General features: G+C 42.4%; 1 protein-coding gene across 1 annotated transcript in view; it reads right to left on the minus strand.

Annotated features, from left to right (window-relative positions):
- Positions 1-18908, minus strand: part of LOC123511288 (armadillo repeat protein deleted in velo-cardio-facial syndrome-like) — a 101852-nt gene that overhangs the window by 24368 nt on the left and 58576 nt on the right. Inside the window, 2 exon segments of the mRNA XM_045267045.1 lie at positions 288-638; positions 2763-2885. Of these exon segments, the coding sequence (XP_045122980.1) occupies positions 288-638; positions 2763-2885 (474 nt within the window).

Raw genomic sequence — 18908 nt, forward strand, 5'->3', positions numbered from 1 at the left:
TAATCCTACTATGATACTCCAATTTCACAGTCAAACAAAAATTATACAAAATATGATTAGTATTTACAAAAGCATACAAACAGAACACCACACACTGATATCTCCCTCAAATGGCTACCACTATCTTGACACTCCCTGCAGACTCCCACTGACACATCACCTCCAGTGCTCTGAGATGCAATGGCTGCATAATGAATGGACTAAACAAAACATCTAAAGTGGCCATTAGAGGGAGACATGAGTGGAGTGTGTGGAGTGGTGAGCATGCTGGGGAGGGAAGGGCAGACCTCTGGGTGCAGTGCTGTCAGCGGAGGGTGGACGCAGGCGACTGGGGTGGGCGTAGTTGTCATGGTTTTGTACTGGCGGGAGGGAGGGTGTGGGAGGGGAGAGATGTGGTGGGGGTGCAGGGGGGTGCTGGGGGTGTGGAGGTGGTGCCTGGTCCTCCTCATACATGTCTGAGGGCAGCAGTGGTTCAGTGCTAGCCCTCACCCCACCGTTGACTGAGTAAGGGGACTGGGGGGCGCCCAGCAGCCGGCCGTACACCCCACCATCAGGGGGGTACACCAGGCCACCGTCGGGGACTGGATAGCGGGGGTCCTCTGGGTACTGACCCCCCGCCTCCCCATCCAGGCCGCCGTCTATTGTGCAACACAACAACACAACACAGGCATCAGGCAACACTCAGGTGCAACACAGACATACATAAGGGATAAAATGCATAATTAGCAAGGCACACTGGCAACACACATGCAGAACTGTAGCACTGCGGCAACAACAAAAATCAGTTATGAAAAAGACAAGCAGCACTACAGCACTGTACACACACATGGCTGGTACAATGCAGGGAGTGCAACATTCATTAGTACACATTGTAAGTGGAATTCAATCAGAAAAAGTATAGCAATGGATTCTGTACAGACTGAACACAAACACTCACCTCAACTTACTCTTAATGAATCATGATCTCACCGTCAACAACACTAACAACAACATCAACCTACCTTGAGAACACAGACACAAATAGAGGCATTTTCTAAAGCATGCACAAATCACAAGGAAACTTTTAACTTAGAGAAATTTTAAACACACAATTGAAACACATTCCAAACAGTGACAGTTAATCAATAACTAACTACTAGTTCAATATATTTCTCAATTCATCTACCTCTTCAAATGTATCTTCACATACACACACACACACACACACACACACACACACACACACACACACACACACTTAAAGCTCTAATATACATCTGCAACACCTAAAGCTCAACTCCACACAGCCTGATGGGAAGTGAGATAAGCTACACAACACAGCGGAACAAAGGGAGGTCGGTGATAACGGTGGGGATGAAGCAAGTGTGACCGTGGGGGGGGAGGAAAACTGGGGGATGCTGGGAAGTTTGGGAAATTGGGGAATATGCTGGGGGAATTATGCCTCACTTACCCATTAGCTGAGCGTCATCGGCTGCCAAGAGGAAGACAAGTTAGTACCTCCTCTATCTAGGATGCCCTGTGGCTACTCTCTCAGGAGCTCAGCAATTATTCAGGCTTTTGTATACAAGGAGAGCATAGCAGCTTGATAACTGGATGACACAGCCAGCCCGCTACAATCCCCTATATAGACAAAATGCTTCAAGCCCTATTAAGTGTCCTCACAAATACAACACATGAAGGCTAGCTTAGAGCCACAAAAATGCACACACAAAAACACACACACATACAGGCAACCCCCCTAACGAAGGTTCACAACAAAATTTCATTACAAGGAAGTGTCCTTTTACTACCATTTGCTCGTTTAACGAACACCAAACTCGCTTTAACAAAATTTTATCCAGGTAATTTTTCCCAAGTTTGAAAGCCCCGCCGTATAACGCAAGCCAACAGGCTTTTGAATACACCAGCACCTCTGGTGGACAAAACGCGCACCACTTACTCCCCTAGTTCAAAACAATAACAGCGTCAGCAGCAGCTCGTCTTCCCTACATGCCACCAAAACGCCCTGCAATGTCACCTAGCATTGCTAAGAAGACCAGGAAGTCTTACTCTCGAAGTGAAGTTGGATATTATTCACAGACATGAGAAGCAAGAAAACTAATAGTATTGCTTCCCACCATTATTTGACTCCATCTACTGTCTACCATCTTCAAGTCAGCAGACTCTATTAAGAAGGCTGGTGAGATCATATCTTCCTTGCAAGCTAAAAGAACCACCTGAACTCGTGACTCTGCAATGGATAAAATGGAAAGCCTTGTGGAAATGTGGTACATAAGTTTTGTATGCGATACAATGATGCGCCCTTTGTTTACATTCCACAGGTTGCCAGCTAGCGTATTTCCTGCTCCACTCTCCTTCCCTTCATAAATTTAATATCATCAACATTATAAAGTTACTTACATACATACATTAGTGTACATTATAATGACTTAGTCTTAAATCAAACTGCTTAAATGTTTAACTTCATAATTTTTACTTTCATTAAACCTCTTACTGTACTATGATGCACTCTCACTTTGTTTACTCTCAATGGAAGCTCAAGTCAGGGGTTAAATTTGTTATAATTGGTTCTCTTAACGAAGGTTTTTTTAGGAACGTAACCCCTTCGTTAAGTGGGGGTTGCCTGTACTTTACATGTATCCAATATTTGTACACACAATACAGCATCCATAGTTATTTACACACACACCCACACAATCACACACACAAGACTTATCCTTCACACAACACAGGCCTCACTCAGCCCTATGTTGCAGCCTCACCGTAACGGTCCTGGGGCAGCGCCTGCATGCCGGGGGAGGGTGTGTTGCGGTAGGGGTCGTCACCATTGGGGGGCAGCAGTGAGGCATCTAACTCGGCATAGCCACTCTGGGGATACCCGCCAACTGCAATGAAAACAAGGAGACCATGTGAGGCCGGCTGGCTATGGAATGGAGACACCTGTAACTGGGAAGATTTAGTGATTTTCTGAAGGATATGGTACTTCCATTGAAAAAAAAATGAAAATTAATAAATAAAGTGAATCTAGTCTTTTCTGAATGAATGAGTGAAGAAAATTTTTTTTGTTTTTTTTCTGAAGGATATGGTACTTCACTTAAAAGATAAATAAGTAAACTATTTTTCAGGAAAACATGATAGACTAAATGTTACATATCTACTGACAGCTACTGAGGACTTGAGGTGACCCATAAGTCTGGTCTGATGCTGTAATACTATACTTCACTCAAATTGAGTCTTAACTCAAATGCAATACAGAAATTCACTTTCTTAACATTCTACTTTCCTTGAATAAGAAAATCTTGACACAAATCTGAGATAACATCTAGCTGAGTTTCAAGAATGTGTCCTAGATAACAAATTATGGCCTGAGAATAAGAAAAAAGTCCCTGCCAAAATATCAAGATTAGCCAAATGAACACCACGCACTACAGTCTGAGCACCACACAGCAGGGCACCGCCACAGCGCCCAGCCAGCGTCAAGTCATGTGGAGGAGTGGCATGCGGTTAATACAAATAATTCAAGGGAAACAAAAAATATGAAACAGCTTACTACAATCCTCATTATTTAGTGTCAGCAGTACATTATTTAGTGTCAGCATTATATCATGCTGATTCTGTTTTGTAAATAACTTCTTGGTGCACAGCTGGCTGGTTATTTTGCACTGCCAACAACAAAACATGAGCAGCACTAGCAAAACATTCAACCAGATAATGGGAATGTGATTTATATCATATTCTGAAAGAAGGTCAATGTAAATCTTTGGAACAACACTCACGTTACATATTATCTATCATATTTCATAAGGCATCGAACTACCACACATTGCTCACACACCAAACACACAACACAACACAACACAACACACCACACAGTTACTCTTTACAGGACAACCACTGGACATGTAACAGCCCTTGGGATCATCTCTAATCAGATTGACTGGTGTGCCTTGGCAGTCCTGGGAGGCACAACAAACAACACACAGCAGCATTAGTGTGTTATATCATAACCACGTCACACCTCCAGCTTGGAATACAGCAGCTGGCTGGCCTTCAATTGTTCAGACTGCTAGGTGTGGTATGTATGTACGTATGTGCAAGGGTAAATGGAGAGGGTGTACGAGTCTAACCTCTTAACATTTTACAGTATTACTTTAGTTTCAACCATCAGAAAGTAATAAAATAATAAAAAAGCTAAGAATGGAGTGCAATGCATCATGATTACCCAGACAATGCATCCCTCCCAGTGATGGACACAAGGACCACCAGGTTACAACATACTGCTGGTCAGGTGATGCTGTTTATTTTCCTTGAACAAGTCTCTATGTTTTAGTTGGATGTTGAGTATATTGCATATATGACCGCAGGGCATGACAGTGACTTCCTTCATTACAGCCATGGCTGACTTGTTATCTCCTCTAAAAGTTAGTTATGTGTGCAATTGAACAAGAGGTCAACCTAAATACCACACAAACAAGACAGCTGTATTTGTGAAGATGAAGGTTAGGTCAACAGGCTGTGCAAGACCAGGCTGAAGGAGAGTTTTATCACAGAGCATAAAGGTGTTGGGGTCATGGTGCCCTTAGTGGTGCAGACAGATGGCCACATGCCCACATACTGCTGCTTTCTCGCAGGGAGATGAGGGAGTCCCAGTGGTCAGGTGGCAGCAGGAATGTGACGGTCTTTTTGAGGGTCTTGTTCTGGCTGGCTGCTCCCTCAGCCTCCAGAGTCTGCAGGACCACATCAGGACAGGAATCCAAGGACATGTCTCGTTCCCCGTGCCTACGGGGCACAGCTGGGGTGGGAGGCCGGTTGGAGGGGTACGGTGAACTGTTCTTGTCCCCCCAGTGACACCTCTCAGTGATCTGGCTGCTAGGGGACCTTGGAATAACACCTTGGTGGATTGCCTTTGGAGGTGAGCTCTCCACTGAGGCACAATGAAAGGCACTGGAGGGAGTGGTGGGGTACGGAGGGGGACTGAGATCAGCATCATCTTGGGAGCTGAGGTGGAATGTCCTGCTGGGGGAAGGCTTGAAACTGGAGAATGTCTGGCTGTGGTCAAGGCTGGGGGAGGAGCTGAGGGATACAGGGCAAACTCTCAAGGGGGAAGAGCTTGGTGAGGGACGTTCAATGGAGGGTGCTGCCTTCTGTGGGGGGTCTGAGGGAGGTGCAGTAAGGTGCGGGGTGATGACAATAAACTTTTCTTTCTCAGTGGGTGTGGGGTTTCCCTCCACAGGCACCAGAGTGAAGTATGAGGGCGTAGGGAGTGGCAATGGCCCGGTGTGGGCATGGAAGGAGGGGTAGGGGGGGCCACAAGGTAGGATGGGGTGTGAGGGACAGGAAGAGTCCCCAAGGTAGGGTGGTGGGTGGTCAGGTAACTTTTCCTGGAGGTTGGTGTGGGGCTGGGCAGGACTGTAGGTGGGGAGCTCAATGTAGCCTTTCCCAGCATCATCACAGCCATCTCCAGCACAGCGCGTGTCACTCAGCTTCTCTGTGACGTCCTCCTCTAGAATCACGTCTGGAGTCTCCTCACTGTCCTCTGTGGTCCTCTTAGCCTTGCAACAGTTCTCATCCTCTTCATCCTCCTCCTGTAGCTCCTCTCTCACCTCCCTCACTAGTGGTTTCTGAGCAACTTCTGGCCTGGCTTTAGCATCTGAGTGTCCCTTCAAGTCAGTGACCTGAGACCCACTACTGTCAACTTCTTCCTTTACACTAGGGGTTTTTGTCTTAGTGTCACCACCAGAGGAGTCCTTCTTCCTGCTGGTGTGGGCTTCCTTATCCTTCCTTGAGGACAGCGTGCCACTCAGCTTGGCAAGCTCCAGGAAGTCCTTGGGGTCAGTGTTGGTGCTCACACTGACACACGAGGCACTCAGGGATCTGGTGATTCTCCGGCCTTTGGCACTGGGGTTCTTTGGCCTCAGTCTGGCCTTGGATTTGTAATATATCCTGACACCTTCTGGCTTGCTGGCACCGTCCTGCATGCCATCCTGTGGCTCTCCCTCTGCATCAGTGCGTGCCTGTTCCCTGCTGTGCCAGAGGGGGGAGTCTAGGCTGTGGCTAGTGTCAAGATGGGGGGCACGGGAGGTGCGTCTGACACCTGCATCACCATCGCTGCCCTGTGTGGTTTTTGTTATCCTCTCTGTGAGGTTCCTCCGTAGCCTGTCCCTCGGTGCATCTCTCACCTTCACCTTCACTCTTGCCTGTGTTCCGGGAGAAGCCTCAGCGTGTCGGCTGTGCTTGGTGGGGGTGGCAGTGGTCATGGTGGTCACAGTGGTGGTGGTGGCTGATGTGGTGATCAGTGTGGATCCGGGCAGTGAGGCAGCAGTGGTAGTGCAGACAGGGGGAGGTGAGGCTGGTGGATGTGGTGAGCTTGGTGACTTGGCAGGACACACACTGCACTTGTGACTACTCTTGTGCCTCTCTGCTGGCTGACAGCTGCCATGGAGAACACTCCCATTGCCACTGCTGCCCTGCTCCTTGATCTCTGGGGCCTCCTGGGAGCTGTGCTGAGGCTGCAGGGTCTTCTGAGTGGTGTGTGGTGTTGGGGACTGTGCTGTGTCTCGTGACTGGGGGGCAGTCGCTTCAGCCTCTTCCGCCGCCCCATCAGTGGACCACTGGAGCCTGACATACACTGACGAACGTGGCATGGCGACACCACCCGCTCACACACCTCACGCGCACCCATCCAGGAGAGTGTGGCGGCTCACACGGGCATGGCGGGTCAGGACGCAGGGCTAACCATGTCCCAGCACTGCCGTGGGTGAAGCAACAACTTAAAGTGAACAGATGGGTGATGTCATGGTGAAGGTGGAGGTGTGAATGTCAGTCATGGAAGATATGATGAAGGCAAATAAGTGACACAAAGGAAGGAAAGAAAACATCACAGAATGCCATACTGAAGGCAAAACTCCTCAATGGCAACTTAATCAAATGAATCACATAGAGCAATTTTATGTAGTCAGAGATATTTCTTTTATTACCTCCATGAAATGAACATTATATAATGTGAAAAAACAAAACTTTCCTTGTAATTACCACTGCTGCCCTACAGTAAGACAAGAACATAATCTGTCTTAACCCTTCACTAACCCTGGTCTGGTGTTCCTCCAATAACCGAACCTGTGTTTCAAGCCTGAGCAGTGCCACTATAAAACCTATCAAGTAGATCCCATCCCTGAATTGCTACTGTCATTGTAATAGCCCACCTGTTGCCACCTTGACACATCACATGACACTCACAAAACATGCCTTACTCATCACACTGACATCAACGACAACGTCCACTTGTTACATAATCCCCAAAGCGCCTCTCTCTTACCCCAAAGCTGAACACATTACTGCACCACTTCCCCTATTGCAGTGAGCTCTCCTAGACAACATGACACACAATAATTGGCTCAGCACACTCCTCACAACACACGTCAGAGAAAGTGCCTTGGCGTTGTTGTCAAGATGGGAAAGATTACAGAAAAACACAACATTTGCCTTACAAACAGGAATAAATAAATGCTGTGTTTTGTCTGTTGCTAAGAAAGAAATGGTGTGTGTGTGTGTGTGTGTGTGTGTAAGAGTGTGAGAGAGGAACGAGTGTGTGTTAATGCCATGGGTGGATGTAGGGGACACCTGTGGAGTGGGTCATTCACTTATGTCAAGTGTGGCGCAGCAAAGGGCTGGCGGCCAGCCAAGTGTGTCGTTGAGAAGCAAGGGAGAAGGGTGGATAAGAAAGGTGGGGAGTCAGGAAAAGTGGTGACAGGAATAAGAGGAGGGAGAAGCAGGGCAAGACAATGAAAATAGAGGGTGCTAAAGAAAAGTGGTAAGAGGAGGAGTGAAAGAAGAGGGAGATAGACAAAATATTATTGGAAATTGTATAGGCAATGAAAGATAAAAGAAATGAGAGAGAGAGAGAGAGAGAGAGAGAGAGAGAGAGAGAGAGAGAGAGAGAGAGAGAGAGAGAGAGAGAGAGAGAGAGAGAGAGAGAGAGAGAGAGAGAGAGAGAGAGAGAGAGAGAGAGAGAGAGAGAGAGAAATAAGTATGGTACAAGAAAAGGTAATGAAGAAAACATGAAAATAATGCAAGGGAACAGATACTTAAAAAAGCATAAAGCAAAAAGTAAAGAGTAAAAATGAAATATGGAAACAAGGAAATGAAGAAAGAAATTAATAATAGAGACATGAGAGAAAGAAACATGGTGAGGAGAGAAGCAAAGGCAAATAAACAAGAGAGGAAGAAGGAAACTTGTCATTAAAGAAGAAAGAAGGAGCTAGGTACTTAAACAAACACACAGCAAATATCTGGGAGGCAATAAGGAAGAAATAGTTAACATTCCATTCCTACTGAGTGTTGCTCCCTCTTAGCTAATGATAAGTTTGGGTGAGTCACACATGTGAACCACCATCACCATCACCACCACCACCACCACCACCACCACCACCACCTCACTCCATCCCTCCCTGTGGTACCAAAAAGCAGCTCTCCCTGATAAGACACATTAATCACACCATCTGATGTCCCTTCACTCATGATGGTGTCACAGATTCACAAATTTATGCAAACGCTGGAGACTAAAAGTTTTTGCCCATATATAGACAGCAATGCATCTACAAGAAGAACCAAATATAGCTCTTTGTACACAAGTTATAACTGTGCAATGTTTAGTTTCATGAAAATTATGAGAAAAGAATCTGTAAGAATCAAACACCTATCACTAAATGGCTTTGATTGAGTTTGGAGGATAATATATTTAGAACAAAAATTACAAGCAGTTCTTTCTAAGCAGTTCATAATTATGCAAAGTTTAGTTTTAGGGAAATTATAAAGAAAGTTCTTATTAAGCTTACAGAAAAAAAAAAACACTCAACATCACCACAAATTCTACAACTTAGGCAAAAAGGGTTTGGCCAAATAAAGAAGTTAATATATTTAGATCAAAACTGAATATAGCTCTTTGTGAACATATCAGAATTGTAATAATGTTTAATTTCAGGGAAGCAAAAGGCAAGTGCTGATTTAATTAGCAAATAAACATTCTAAACACCTCTAAAATATAAATGCTCTACCTAATTAAACAACAAAAAAATTCACTTATCGCTGGCAAGTGTATGAAAGCAGCTTATTAGATTGTATCTTTCTCATTATGAATCTCTACAGTAATAAAACTCCTTGTAAGATAAGAACACAGAAAAAACACTAACAAAAACTTAAATATGCTGACGGAGGATAAATTTAACTCCAACTCAACAAGGACCCCTCCCTGCACTACCCTACCCTACCCTGCCTCATTCCCTCTAGCCACCCCTCCCTGCCTCTCACTCCCTGCTTCACTCTACACTGCCTCACACTCCCAAACCACCCCTCCCTGCCCTCCCCTGCCTCACACTGTCACTAAATGCAGAACTTGACTATCATCTCAGCAAGTGATATAAATAGTAAGGAATAATATTTGCTGCTGCAATCCTTGCGAGAGATAGGCAAGAGGTTCTGTGCCCCTCACCCCTCTATCCCCCTCACCCCACGACAGCAAGGCAGCATCACTCCCCTCTGTGAACCGTCCTACCTTGGCTCATGAATGTACTTTTTATTTTTGAATGTGAAACTTATTATAACTACCACCATCTTCATTTGTAATTTTTTTTTCTTAGAACTTTACAATTCATTAGATATTATCACCATTGCCGGTAATCCTCAGTGATGTAATGCAATGCTGCCTTAACCATTTCACTGCCACACAAAACAATTAAGAGAACAAGAACACCATGAAGACTTTATATGCATGTACAAGAAAGTTAGCCACTGAAAAGAATACATTTAACATTTTTTCTTAGACTGGAAGTGGTTGCAGAACAAGTCAAGATGTCTCAATAAGGGAAAGGAGTACCCTGTGGCTGCCTGGTGAAGAGAACTGTTTACATAGTGTGACTAACTGACTTAGCACAGAAAGAGAAGACAGCTAACTGTACACTCTCATTTGAACAATTACATCACACTACACAAATATTTCTCCTCACCAGGTCACTCACCAATGACCACACACAACAGAAGGGACCAATATGTTTCTGAAGCCCTTGGTACCAAATCCCTTAACCATTTCTCTGAAGCCTCCAGTCACTGCTGCTGTGAGGTGCCAGTGCAGGGCAAGACACAGACACAGGCTTTCTCACCTCACACAATGAAACCCATCACAGCATTCCAAAACACAGAATGAAGGACACTATGGCTAATTCACCCCATCACAGCATTATACAAGCACAGAATAAAGGATGTTACATTTTCAGAACAACTCAAGAATCAGAATGAACAAAACCTTAGGTGGTTTGTTTTGATATAATTGAGCAAACTGTCTTTTATTCATTGTCTTTCTATTATTTACATCAGCCTATAATGTCCAGAGGAAGACGAAGGCACCTCAGTGGGTAGAGGAGGGCCGAGTCACATAATGCACCTTGCCACCCTGGTTTAGGCCACCTTGGCAGGATGCAGCCTGTCTACTACACTTAAAATATCTACCCACCACAGTACTCCATTATGCTGCAGTCTACTTAAACCCAAGGCCTTCCTACCACCAATTACTGCAGCCTAAAGCATCAGTCGGCACATTGCAAACTACACATGCCTCTCCACCACCACCACCACCACCACAATGCAGAGGACTCTCCATTCGGTAAGTGTAGTACCGGCATTACCCGCGGCACAGAGTTGGCAGGGAGCGCCACTCGTGTGAAGATTTAACACACGACGAAAAACATGAGCACTGCTGCAGGTGTGGTGAAAATTAATGAGTGTGGCTGATTTACTTCTCTCTTAGGTAAATCTTTGAGATGCTACGCTGCCTCCATGTCGTCTTGCAGGGTGGGAGGTGGGTATAATGCCTGTGTGTGTGTGTGTGTGTGTGTGTGTGTGTGTGTGTGTGTGTGTGTGTGTGTGTGTGTGTGTGTGTGTGTGTGTGTGTGTGTGTGTGTGTGTGTGTGTGTGTGGCTAACTTGGATGTTTACAACTGTGGCCACAATGCTAAAAACACATACACAGGGAGAGATTTATGATGCAGAAAACATTCAAAGTTATGAGTTGTGTGTGTATGTGGGGGGGGGGACTGGCAAGGAAGCAATCACTAAGGCTTGCTTTCATCCAAGCGTGGCAAGTCATTGTGTGTGTGTGTGTGTGTGTGTGTGTGTGTGTGTGTGTGTGTGTGTGTGTGTGTGTGTGTGTGTGTGTGTGTGTGTGTGTGTGTGTAAAAAGAGCCCCCAGTAGTGTTCTACTGATGTACACGAATGTAATAGAAAAAAATATCATGGGATGTAAACAAGCAAATCATGGCAAACAAGTACTCTCTCTCTCTCTCTCTCTCTCTCTCTCTCTCTCTCTCTCCTGGGAAACAAACTGCATACCAAACTGAATAATTCCGAGAAAACTGCAGCAAGGGCAAAAAAGTCCAGACCAGGACCTGAGAGAGTAACAAACTACTGCTGATCATAAACAAGAAAACAAAAAGTAAGAACAAAATATTCTGATATTTACAAAAGCTAATAAATGTTAACAGAGAGCAAGAAAGGCCCATAAAACACACAAAACAAGAGAAGCAGTCAGGCAGCATGATGGCAGTGGTGGTCAGGCAGTGTGATTGGAACAGGATAAGTACAAGCCCAGAGATGATGGATGTCCTGCCGCTCAAGGGAAAATAGCAGGCCTTGCATGGTGCCAGCCACGGCTGGGCGGGGGACAGAGGGTGCCAGGTGCTGCCAACCACCCCATCTCCCCCACCATCCCTGCCCCACACCCCTGCCATGAATGAGTAGCCTGTCACCCCCTCCCCCAGCCCTTCACTCATCCCGCCATGCACTGCGAGGTAAGGGACATTGAGGAAAGACTTGGCAGGGCGACTCTTGCACCTCAATATAACTCCATCATCCCAGTACTGTGGCCTGAGCCGAGGGACTTTTTTTCTCCAGGCTCGGCTCATCGGCAGGTAAGAGGTCTCCTGTGACAGCCATTAATGTCAGGCTGATTCATTGGTGTGTGCTGCTTGTTGATTCACATATGATACTCTCTACAAAGTAATGAAAAAAAATAAATAAAAAAATAAAAAGAAAATAAAAAATAAAAAGAAAGCTTACCTAATTTTCTAATGGCTCCTGTTACCAATACTATATGTCTGAAGGAAAATACTAAGAGAAAGTTTCATCCTCAAATTCCCAATCAAATTTACATAACCAAAGAAAACCTACACAACATATCCCACAAAACTCAGCAGTAATAAGGTGCAAAACCAGACTCCAGCGACAATACTAAACCTACACATAAACTAACCATTACTAAAACAAGCCAAAGTACTCTTGAGGTTAATAATCAAATAACACACCACATTCACTTTGAACTGTTCACCATTTCCTCACAATCTACAACATTCTGACTTTCTAACAATATATTGTGAACAGACTTTGTTAGATTACCAGGTGATAAATGTAAGACTAAGAAGAAACATAAAAGAAAATTACCAGCAGATCAGGAAACATACGACTGAGAGGAAACAAAATAAAGATTACTAGCAAATCAGAAAATATTCATTCTGCTTACTATTTGGAGATTTCATACAGCTTCAGAAACTTATGTGGGGATTAAAATAGCGAAGACCGGCCATTGATCTTCTGACCTCCATAGACCCTTCCTAATGTCAATGAAATCATCTAATCATAACCAAAAAAATCATGGCAAAAAATGCATCCCAGTACTGAAGGAGTTAAGAGAAGGAAAAACATAAAGATTACCAGTAGATTGGGAAACATAAGACTGGGAAACGACATATAACAGGTTACTGGACGATCAAGAAACACAAGAATAAGAGAATACATGAAAAAGATTACCATAAGATCAGGACACATAAGATTAAAGGAAGATATGATAGAAGTGAATACAACAGGTTCCTCAAATTATGGCAACTGTACCTCCCATCACCATAGCCCTAAGAAAATAGCTATCAGTATGTCACAAGTCAGGCTATACAAGATTGTCAGCAGATCAGAGGATATGAGACTGATAGAAAAAAATAAAAAATAAAATAAACAAATAGAAAAAAATAGATGTGAATGCAGCAGGTTACTTGAATTATGATAACTGTACCTTCCATCACTAGAGTAACTATTCCTTTGTTCACTTCCTGAATCACTGACAAACCAACTAAACTAAATTCTAAGGCATTAAGAACGGTCTCTAAATCCCTACACCTTCATACCCTTTACTTTGCCATACGAATCTGTGACAAAATTCCTAAAACACCATTAATCTCTTCAGTACCATGACGCATTTTCATATTCAATCTGCTTACTATTTGGTGATTTTATACAGCTTCAGAAACTTATGTGGAGATTAAAATAGTGAAGACCGTGGACCATTAATCTTCTGACCTCCATAGACTCTTCCTAATGTCAATAAAATCATCTAATCATACCTAAACTTGTAGTAAAAATGCATCCCAGCACTGAAGGAGTTAAATTTACGTACTTTTCCTCACCATTATCAACTCCTTTCCATTTCCCTCATAAGATAGATCACTGCTTCACGACACACTATAAAAAGCACAACGGTTACCATTACTTCTCCGTATCCTTCACTTTTTACCATACAGACTCAGACAAAAAGCAATAAAAGACCATTAAAATCAAGTACTTTTCCTCACCATTTCCTTCATAAGATATAACAATACTTCACTTCACTCAAAAAAAAAAGTCTCTAAACCACTACCAGTACCACTCCACATCCTTTACTTTACTACACATACCAGACAAAACCATTAACAAGCACATCAAAACAAGGACCTCTCTATGACAAAAACAAACTTATACACAATACAAAGATAGGTACAGTACTTCCTTTTCATCTTACCCTCACCAAAAAACATACACCAGAGAAGAAAAAAAACACCAAAAAAGCACATCAAAACAACAACCTCTTAATGACAAAAACAAACTTATACACAATACAAAAACATGTAGGGTACTTCCTCTTCCTCTTACCCTCACCAATATAACCTTCCCTACTATTTACGTCACTGCATAAAACACTGCCTCACAACACACCCACATCACTTATACACTAAAAATCCCACACATACTACAAATATTAGTGGCAGAATTTCTCTATATCTGGTGCAGACAGTGTTCCCCCACCTGTTCTTGGAAGGGAAGGGAGGTAGGAAGAGAAGAAACCAGTGGGGGGGATGGGTGGAGGGAGAGGAAGGAAGGTGCCAGAGGAGAGAGAGTAAATGGGAGTTTTTATGCACTCACACCATGGCAGGGAGTGGGGATGGGTGGAGTATGTGTGTGGGGAGTGTGGGGAGAAGGGTGACCTATATTGTGTAATGTTTTTCAAGTTGCCAACACCGGCCCAAGAGAGACAGACATTGTACACACTATTCCTATACGTGCCAGTTGGTCAGTTGGTCAGTCGTGTTGGAGGGCAAGGGAAATTAATATAGAGTGACAGATCTTTTAGTCAATCAGTGTCGGTAATAATAAAATGAAGAGGATGAGTACAGTGATAGATTAAGTTATGTTAGTCAGTCAGTAAGCAAGAAGGACAATAAAGCAAAGAAAATTAACAGTGATAGATAAGTCAGTCAGTCAGTGTCAGCAATAACAAGATGAAGAGTATTGAGTACATTGAAAGATTAAGTTAGTCCATCAGTCAGTCAATAAAGAGGACAAGAAAGCAAAGGAAAATAAAACATAATGAAAAAATAAATAACACATAAGTAATTAACCTTTTTACTGCTATTTGCTGCACTTTTCTTTAATCACAAGCCACTCTGATACCTTTTTTTTTCCCTACAGCCACCTCCAATCACAAAACAACTAGAAATTGTTAAATATGCTGCTTTTAATCCCAATCTTGCTTGTACGTATATGCTTATAAACACATCATGCATTACATCCAGTGCTGCTAATTGTTTTGAGCCACAGAGAAAGGGCTACATCAGTCAGTCACTCAGTCAATAACAAAAGAGTACGCAAAATTACATAAAGTCCAATGTCCTTCACCCCTGTATGCTGCGCCACTTTGCTACACGTACATACACCCTCCTCTCTCTTACCCTTCCTCCTCCTTCTCCTCTTCCTCACCCTCCCCACTCCCTCCTTCCTCGCTGGGGTTAATTACTGAGGCACCTAAGCTGGCACCCTCACCTGGCTCTGGCACTCGGCCCTCATACACCTACGGACATCCATCCGAGTTTCCACCTTCCCACCTGCCTTCCTACCTGCTGGCCTGCTGCCTTGTTTTACCTCCATACTGCTCTTGGGGACTATTTGAAAACCTGCTTGGGTACTGGCATCTCATCTAAGTGGGCCTTTTTTGTTTAAATGTTTTGGTTGCTCTTGGTCAGATTTCTATTACATTGGAAAAAATAAATAAAGAAATATGCACATATCTCATGGCTTTGTTTACCTGGGGTGCAAGTTGTGTTTAATCTCATAACTATTGCTGACTTGTTTTAATGTATTGTGTCTCTCTCTCTCTCTCTCTCTCTCTCTCTCTCTCTTCTTTACTGGTTCACTTAATATTTGTTCTATTCCCAGTTCAAGTTGTGCTTCATCATATTTACATTCACATATAACCTCTGATAATTATGGCTGGCTTATTCTAATGCATGGTGCCTCCCCTCTCTCTCTCTCTCTCTCTCTCTCTCTCTCTCTATTGATTCACCTATTATTAGTTCCCCATATTTATTTCTAAGAGTACTGTATTCCTCCTCTTTTTTCTATTGATTCACCAAACATTTGTTGCTTATACTATTCTATTGAGTGTATAAGTTATCCTTTATCATATCTGTATACATCTATCTATACATTCCTAATTTTGTTCAATATTCTATCCCTTCTCTCTGCACTGGTTCATCTACTATTAGTTGTTGATATTTTATTAAAGTGTATCCTTTATCATATCTATATACATACATTTATTTACATATTTCTTATTCTGTATTCATTAGTTATCCTTAGTTATATTTTCACAAACACTCACTGACCTGTTCAGTACCATGATGCATTTCCATATTCATTCTCCTTACCATTTGGTGATTTTATACAGCTTCAGTAACTTATGTGTGGGGAGGGTGGGGTGTTAGAATAGTGAAGACTCAGGTCATTAATCTTTTAACATCCATAAACCCTGATAAAAAATAAAATTGTCTAATCATACCCAAACGTAAGATAAAAATTCATCCCAGTACTGAAAGGGTTAATTCCTTGTATCTGAAGTATACTAGTTGTCCATTCCCACATTTCACATATTTTAAGTAAGTACTTCTTGATTTAAATCCCAAGTTACTTTTACCCTCCTTTGCAAACCTAACACTCAGGTTCACCTTGCTACACTAACATCTTGCATTCCAATCTTTAATGCATTCTCCCATATTCAGCTACATAATTTCAATCATCGTTCCTCTAAACTCAACTTTTTCACATATAAGGTAGTTTTTCTTTCTGCTTTATCCAAGCTGAAATATTTCCTTAATCTTCATTCTAATCCTATCTATGTATCTATAATCACTATCTTAATCTACTTCTACTACTCTTTCTTTATACTCATTTATTTACATATGAGGCAGTTCTTATTTGTCTCTGATTTATCAACACTCAAGTACAGTGGTCTTATCTATCCTCTAATCCCATCTATCGATCTATACTCAATATCCTAATCTACTTCTAATATTCTTCCTCTATACTCAGCTATTTCCACAAGATGTTATTTTTGTATAGTATGTCTCTAAATTATCAATGTTCAAGTAAAGCCTTCATATTCCTTCTGATCCTCCATATAATGACTACTGACTAACTTAATCACACAGTTTCTACCCTATACAGCTCTCATTATCTTATTCAGGCTGCTTCCATAAGGGGTCACTAAAGCACACCATTATATCTTACGTCTTTAGTAATTATTGTCTCATGTGGCAAGATCCGAGTCTAAAACAGTCTATTCTAATCCAGCAAATAACATAAGACCTTCCATACTATTGCAATTCTTATGTATCCACTATTAAACTATTATTTCCACTACTAACTCAACTATTTACTAATCATTTTTCCATCATACATTATTACCAACACCAACTCTCTCTCTCTCTCTCTTACATCCCCCTTCCTCATATCTCCCCTTCTCATCTCCTTTCCACTCCAAAATGCAAAAACACTGGACCCCTTACCTTCCTACAGCGAAGAGAGAGAGAGAGAGAGAGAGAGAGAGAGAGAGAGAGAGAGAGAGAGAGAGAGAGAGAGAGAGAGAGAGAGAGAGAGAGAGAGAGAGAGAGAGAGAGAGAGAGAGAGAGAGAGAGAGAGAGAGAGAGAGAGAGAGAGTAATGGAAAATGATCTTAAGGAGAGGAAGATAAGGATGAAGGGTGAGGTAAATGCAGGGGTGGAGGAAAGAAAGGTGAGAGAGAGAGAGAGAGAGAGAGAGAGAGAGAGAGAGAGAGAGAGAGAGAGAGAGAGAGAGAGAGAGAGAGAGAGAGAGAGAGAAGATAAGGATGAAGGGTGAGGTAAACGAGGGGTGGAGGAAAGAGAGAGAGAGAGAGAGAGAGAGAGAGAGAGAGAGAGAGAGAGAGAGAGAGAGAGAGAGAGAGAGAGAGAGAGAGAGAGAGAGAGAGAGAGAGAGAGAGAGAGAGAGAGAGAGAGAGTAATCTAATCTACATCTCACTCATATAGCAGATACAATTTCTCAACCACTTCAAAATTTAATCTCCGCAAACTTTCTAGACTTTTCACACGTACGAGTCAATTTTTATATCCTCGAGCTTCCTCCTGACAGCCACTTCATCCCTGAGCAACCTTCTAAAAACAACGCACCATCTCTGAGCCATTTCTATAAGCTGACATCCTCTAACAATCATAAGACCAATAAGAGTCACAAGCAATCTTCATTCATTCTACTTTTAAACATTCTATTTATTTTTCTAGATTCCGTATGTCTTTGTCTTTTTCTGGCGACTTATACAACATCACCTTATTAATATGGTGGTGATACTAGCTTTTTTTTTTAGATTCCATACATTTTGTCTCTTTCTAACTTACATAACTACATCTCCTTTATTTAGTACATATGGTGATGATACTAAAGGATAAAGGCATTTGGTGGTGAGATAATTATATATGTGTGAGAAAGAAGATAACTCATTTTCTTCACTAGGTTACTGCATATATTTTTGTGTCCTTGAGTTGGTATAAGTATATTTCAAGACTTGGGTTGTTTCAATGTCATAAGCAGGATAATGATGATGATGATGATGATGATGATGATGATGATGATGATGATGATGATGATGATGATGATGGTGATGATGATGATGATGGTTATATAAAGGTGGTAATAATTTTCTTTCCTTTTTTTTCCTTTCTTGTGCTATCTCCTTTTTTGCTTAACATTTGTTCCTCATTATATAAGGGAGGTATGGTATTTCTCTCTCCTCTTTCCTATATCTCCTTTCTTTCTAACTCCTACCCTTCACATCTTCCTCTCTCCATCCTTCCCTCCTTCCTTAAACCTTTTTTCCAATCTTTCCTTTATTTCACTTTCCATCCTTTTTTTTTTTATTAATTTTTCCACCCCACTTGTTTTTCCAATTTCCACACCAATGATCACTTTGCACGCTGGCCACTGAACGCCACTCCCTCACAGCATATCATGAAAACTTATCCCAGCCATCAGAGCACAACAATATCTTCAGTCTCTACCATATCAAAACATTTCTTGACCATCATTTTAACACAAATATTAACAAGGATCTAACATTTTTCCACAAGTAATGACATCTAACCTTGTAAATTTTCTTTCCCCCACTAAACACAGTAAACTTGAAGAGGGTAGAACAGCATTTTTTCAGAATAATTGACATCTACCCTTAATAAATCCTTTTTCCAAACACTTGCCT

Source organism: Portunus trituberculatus, chromosome 31 (genome assembly GCF_017591435.1).
Source record: "Portunus trituberculatus isolate SZX2019 chromosome 31, ASM1759143v1, whole genome shotgun sequence".
Lineage (NCBI taxonomy): Eukaryota > Metazoa > Arthropoda > Malacostraca > Decapoda > Portunidae > Portunus > Portunus trituberculatus.